Genomic DNA, 6,103 nt, shown 5'->3' with positions numbered 1-6,103 from the left:
CTGAGTTCCGAGTGAGTTCCGATTCGGGGGGCACAGCTCACTATGATTGGTGATTATTAATTTTTACTCGGCAACGCCGAAACTCCCGACTCTCTGTACTGTTACTATGCGGTCATATCGACGATACGTTGAAGGTATGCCTATAGGTAGGTAGGCGTACAGTCGGGACGAGAGAGCGAGGAGATGCCTACAGCTGTGCCGTTACCAAGCCCGCGACGACCCGCGAAGGGTCTTGGTGTATGGGTGACGGAACGGACGGAGAGGTCCGGGTGCAAGTTTCCCGTGTAAGGTTTTATCATTTGTACGAATCGCCGACACGGACGAACGGCCCTTGGTGCAATTGCGCCGCGAGTAAATGACCTTGAATCGAGAGTATGGGAATCGAGAAACGGCGTTGCGCTGTCCGAGGAGGGGTGAAGGGGGGGGGGGGGGGGGAGACTCGGGTGATTGTGCGAGACCTGAGCGTGGGATAAGAAAAAAAAAAGAAATCATGATCCAATGGGACGGGCAAGGAAGAATTATCGATGATTTCGGAACGCGGTTAGCGCCGAGGAGGCTCCGGTCGCTAGGTCGATATGCGAGAACCGCGGCTCTTCGCTTTGGTTATCCAGAATTGGAGAGAATTCGCGGATGGCGCCGAGCGATGATAGGGGTGCCGGGGGTGCGGCAAGCTTTGGGGGGGGGGGGGGGGGGGGGGGCGCCACTTGATAGCGGAAAACGGCGAAAGCTCGGAGAATCCCCCCACCGCGCGAGCTGAAGCACGCTGCGTCCTCCTATCGCACGATTGAATTAAAAATGGCGATTCAGTCGCTGTTTATAGTGGGAGCGTACAAGTCGTGTTCCAATCGGTGGAGAGGTTAGTTACCTAGTGGGTATAAAGGGTGCTTTTTGAGAGGGGGTGATGAGTGCGCGTGCCGTTACGAACAGACAGATACTGCACAACATAACTAACATGGACGACAGTCAGCCGTTATCAACAACCGCGGACAAATCGCTGGGTGACGGTGACGGTGGTGTCGGCGCAGCGGCCGACGGTGGCATACGTGACGTAAATGGCGTTGTTAAATCGGCCCCTCGGCTCGACCCGACTCCGCTCAACGAACTGGCCGGTGGCCGGGGCTCGCCATCTCGCGGCGAGAACGTCAACAAGAAGCCGCGGAAGACGGGGGGGAAATTTGAAAGCGGAAGCGGCAGCGGTGAGCAGGACGCGATCGATAACGCGGCGGCGAAGAAGCGAAAAACTCGACGGGGCAAACCGAAGCACAGGAAGCTGAAGCCGTACTTGAAGCAACAGCTATCCTACGGTCAGAGGGTCAGGCTACGCGGTATCGGCTCGCGGGTCGCGAAGACCGGTCGGCAGCCGACCGCCCCGTACAACACGACCCAGTTCCTCATGGAGGACCACAGCGACCTTCCCGACCTCGAGCAGAAGCTGGCGGCTGGTGCCGGCGGCGAGGCGGTCACCGTATTTCAGAAACCCTCCGCGCCGCCGCGGACGCGGGATTCGAGTTTCAGCATAGATTCGGACGAGGATTACTTCTACTCGTCGCCCGAGGACGAGGAGGAATTCCTCACAAAGGAGTTCTCGACCGCGTACGAGGACCTGCACGCTGAGCGACTCGGCGGTCTGACGAAGACCGAGCTCATACAGGAATACATTCAGCTCGAGAGCAAGGTTGAACTTCTCACGAAACGGTTGCGGGGCAAGAATTTCTGCCAGATGGAAGAGCTCGAGGTATCGGATACTAACGGCAAGTACCCCCAGGGTGCCGAGCTTGAGATCGCAAGAAAGCTCAAGCACTGCCAGCAACGGATCGACGATCTTATACAGCAGAACGAGCAGCTCAGGCGGGAGAACGACGCCCTGAAGGGACAGCGGCGTGGCAGTGTCGCTTCCACGATTGACAGCGAGAGCGACAGCGACAGCGATACCAGCACCAATTCGAGCTCGTGCAGCTGCGCCGGCGACAGTCCGGTACCGTCGGCAAACTCGGTCGGCAACTCGCAGACGGCCGCGGCGGCTGTGATCGGCAGGAAGGAACAGCGGAGGCAAACGAACGGCTACGGCTCGTCGACGGTGCCTGCTGATTCCTCCTCGTGCGTGTGTTTGACCGATAGCGACAGCGAGCTCAGCAGCAGTAACGGACCCGAGAACGACGGCTCAAGACTTACGGAAGCTACTCCCGGCGACCGCTCTGCTACTCCCCCGTTATCCGGAAATATCATATCTAACGGCAATGCCACGTCTCAGGAAGTAAATGGTCTGCCCACATAGACTTGGGAATCACCCGTACATTATACGTTATCCCGAATCTACCGCCCGCTAATCGCTCCGCGTACTATTTTTCTGTTCCTTTTCCTCCCCGCCCTTCCTCATCCCGTGTCTCTTTTCTTGTTTTTACCAAAAACCTCCTCGTCTAAGACTGTTTTGTACATAAGAATATGTTATATATGTGCATAATGATAATAACGATGATGATGATGATGATGATGATGATGATGATGATGATGATGATGATGATGATGATGATGATGATAATAATGATAATAATAATAATATAAATAACATACATATTATTATGCAGAGGTTTAGCAGGCTCTTGTTAGGTTTATACAGTATAGTATATTATGTTACATTATGCTGGCATGTATTGCTGGGCATGATTCGCAGCTAGGTGTGTCGTTTAAAAAGGAACAAGAAAAATTAAACATGTTGTGGTTTTATTCAATTTCATTTCGTTTCATTTTTGTTTCATTTAGTCGGTGAATTTTGATTTATACGTTGTGTGTGTGTGTGTGTGTGTGTGTGTGTGTATATATATATATATATATATATGTATAAAATTCTCTTTAAACGACGGACTTTGTAATGAGTTTGCTGCATACATAATATGGTATAGTATGGTATATAATTTATCCATCATCACTGTCGTACTCATTTTCAAGGATATATAATGATTAACAACGGAGTAGCAAGAAATATATTGATAGTCGGAAGAAAATTTCCTTCGTACTGTGCACTGTGATAATTCAAAATAAGAAGAGGAACGAAACATCCACCCACACACACACACGCATAATAAGTGGCATGTCGAGGATCGCCTTGATATGTAGCGTCACAATAAGATAATCCAAATTACGTTCCGAATCGCTATACTTGTATACCATCAAAAATGACATCACGTGGCTACCGGCCGACGAACTTGACTTATTTCGGTTGAGGAATAAATTATTTATAACATATATTTATTCTGTATTTATAATCACACAATGTATAGTATATACACGCAAAAGTAACCGCGATTCAGCATTATAAACTAATTTATGCAAGAATTATCTCAGTTCATGGCGTTTACCTGATTCATTCAGCTACACCGCATTCTATCCGATCAACAAACCAAATTTTCAACATCCGCTGTTTCAGTAGCTTCATGGTTGAAAACAACTCTATATACTTAAACTTATTGAAAATTGTGACGGCCGTGAGTTGCGAAGGAAATTTTCAAGTCTCGTTTTGTAACGATCGCGCGAATGTTTGTTCGTCATTAAATCGTGCGCTGAAGTCGAATTTCTATGTATTTGACGTACCTTGTGCCCGTTTATTCGCTTGAATTCTAGAACTAATATTGAACAGTTTTTGTTTTTCAATTGGTAAAAACGTTTTTGCGAGAGCTGAGTTCAAATTCTTATAAAATAACTACTTAAAAAAAAGATTATGCGTTTATTATTTATTACGTGCGAATGATGCGGAAGTGTTCTAATAAAAAGAATTAAAACAAAACAAATGAAAGAAATAACTATAATTTACAGTACACGCATGGATATTCGTGTAGAAGGAAATGCAAAAATTAGGTTTTTCCTTTTTAATCGGAATTTTGGCAATCAATACACATGCTAGCATCTCATTTATTTAATGTGCGCTTGATTATTCAGGGTATCATATTACATGATATCCAGAATTCAAAATATTCATATTGATAGTTATAATAATAATGATAATCATCTATCAATAATAATAGCTATGGGCCGCGTGAAAAATTAGAAACACGCGCCTGACAACCGTACTTCTCAATTCCTCGCGGAAATCGATTTGAAATTAATTAAGCCGCTGTTAGTTACGGAATGGACGGTCTATGACTGTACGTAACTAATCAAAATACCAATGGACACAACAGACCATCAACTAAAGAAAACTTTTTAAACAAATTTCATAACCAATCGATCGCTTAAAAATTCTCACTATTCTTAGCTGTGAGTGAATGATTGTATTAAGTATATGCTTAATAAAAATATTGTGATGAAAAGACACACCCGTTATAAATTATTGACGGGTGATTGTATAATTGTATAGACGATAGATTAAGCCTAGAATTAGTTAATGGTCTGAAGAAGATAAAGTGACGAGTGACGGTATTTATTTGTTGGTAAATTAGAATGCTATATATATATACATATATTAGACCTGTCCTTAAGAAGGGTGAAATCGAATTTTTCATGGTCTTACCCCCCCCCCCCCCCCCCAAATTGGTTCGAAATAATTTTAAAAAAAATATCCGAATTTTTAAAAAATTTTCCTTCCATATTTACCCACGCCTAGGAAGCCTTACTTTTTCCCATAAGAAAAGCATTGGTTTTTCGGGATTTTTAATCGTTTTTTTACCGCTGCCGTAATTATCAGCTAAAAAATCGCAGATTCTCAGAAAATGTTGACAGTTATGTTACCTTTTTGTCCAATTCTTTGGAATTCGATACAAGCATTTTCGGGCTGGCGCAGATACCACGTTGCCCTGCACCCCTCCCCTCCACCTCCACCTCCGACCCAAAGGGGATGAAAAAAAAAAAGGCATTTTTGGGCTAGACCGATCACATCTTTATTCTCTAAAAACGCGGAAAAGAGTCGATCGATCTAGCCCAAATTCCGAGCCCATTTTCTGAGAATCTGCGATTTTTTAGCTGATAATTACGGCAGCGGTAAAAAAACGATTAGAAATCCCGAAAAACCAATGCTTTTCTTATGGGAAAAAGTAAGACTTCCTAGGCGTGGGTAAATATGGAGGGAAATTTTTTTAAAAATTCGGACATTGTTTTTAATTATTTCGAACCAATTTGGGGGGTAAGACCATTGAAATTCGATTTTGCCCTTCTCAAGGACAGCTCATACCTATACATAGATACATATTTTTTCTTCCCCTTCTTTTCATTTTTCAACCGAATACTATTACTGCTGCTATTCTTAGTTATTATTAATTGATAATGTTCTACTTAGCTTTACTATCATTATGATAATATAGCAATAACTTCAGTCTATGCAAGTTTGTGCTAAAACATATACCTTTTGGTCTATCAAAATGGTCGATGGATTAAATTCTTACAAAATAAATTCGAACTGATAACATTCTTATCTCTTTTTTATTTTTGCCAATACTGTGTACGAAAAAAAAGAAAACTATGAGAAATGCCAATATCAACCATTACGACGAATTTCTGATTAGAAATCCGTAATACATCGTTATTTTGTACTTCACATACAGACAAGTAACATTCTTAATAAATCTCAAAGCATTTTTCACTATACCAACTCCAATAACGAATATAAGTATTTTCGATCGACAAATTGTATTGCAATTTTTCTTTAATATTTTAACCACAACATCGCTGCCGCGATAACTGTCAATGATCTATTTAGAGTATTTTAGAGGCAACTTTGCAATGCCTTAAAAAACAATCGAATAACTATCGTTATATCTTCAAATTACTTTGAAAAAAAAAATAAAACAACCGATAATTCTTACTCGTTTTATACTCGCTTGTATTCTGAAATTGCTGAATTTTTGTTTCACTCGAATAAAAACTGTGTTAATTTGCCGGACCAATTTAATAATCAAAATTGTGAAGGAAGAAATAAATAAATATATATATATATATATATATATATATATATATATATATATATAAATGTACATTTATTAAAAAGTACTGTGATATATCAGTTAAATATTATTCCAAGGGTGTACAAAATAAAACCCATGCGGAAATATGCCAAATATTAGATTGTTTGATAAAATGGAAATAAAGAGATTAAAAAAATAAAATAAGATAAAAT

General features: G+C 42.1%; 1 protein-coding gene across 1 annotated transcript; it reads left to right on the top strand.

Moving 5' to 3' along the window:
* The first annotated feature begins 779 nt into the window (after positions 1-779).
* On the top strand, positions 780-4,830 carry LOC124183033 (protein HEXIM1-like). Its single transcript, XM_046571001.1, has one exon. The coding sequence runs from the start codon at positions 902-904 to the stop codon at positions 2,273-2,275; it is 1,374 nt and encodes a 457-aa protein (XP_046426957.1). The 5' UTR covers positions 780-901; the 3' UTR covers positions 2,276-4,830.
* The last annotated feature ends 1,273 nt before the right edge of the window (positions 4,831-6,103 follow it).

The sequence above is a fragment of the Neodiprion fabricii genome, chromosome 5 (genome assembly GCF_021155785.1).
Source record: "Neodiprion fabricii isolate iyNeoFabr1 chromosome 5, iyNeoFabr1.1, whole genome shotgun sequence".
In the NCBI taxonomy this organism is placed as follows: Eukaryota; Metazoa; Arthropoda; class Insecta; order Hymenoptera; family Diprionidae; genus Neodiprion; species Neodiprion fabricii.
The sequence above is the reverse complement of the archived record's forward strand: the minus strand, read 5'-3'. Positions and strand labels throughout refer to the sequence as shown.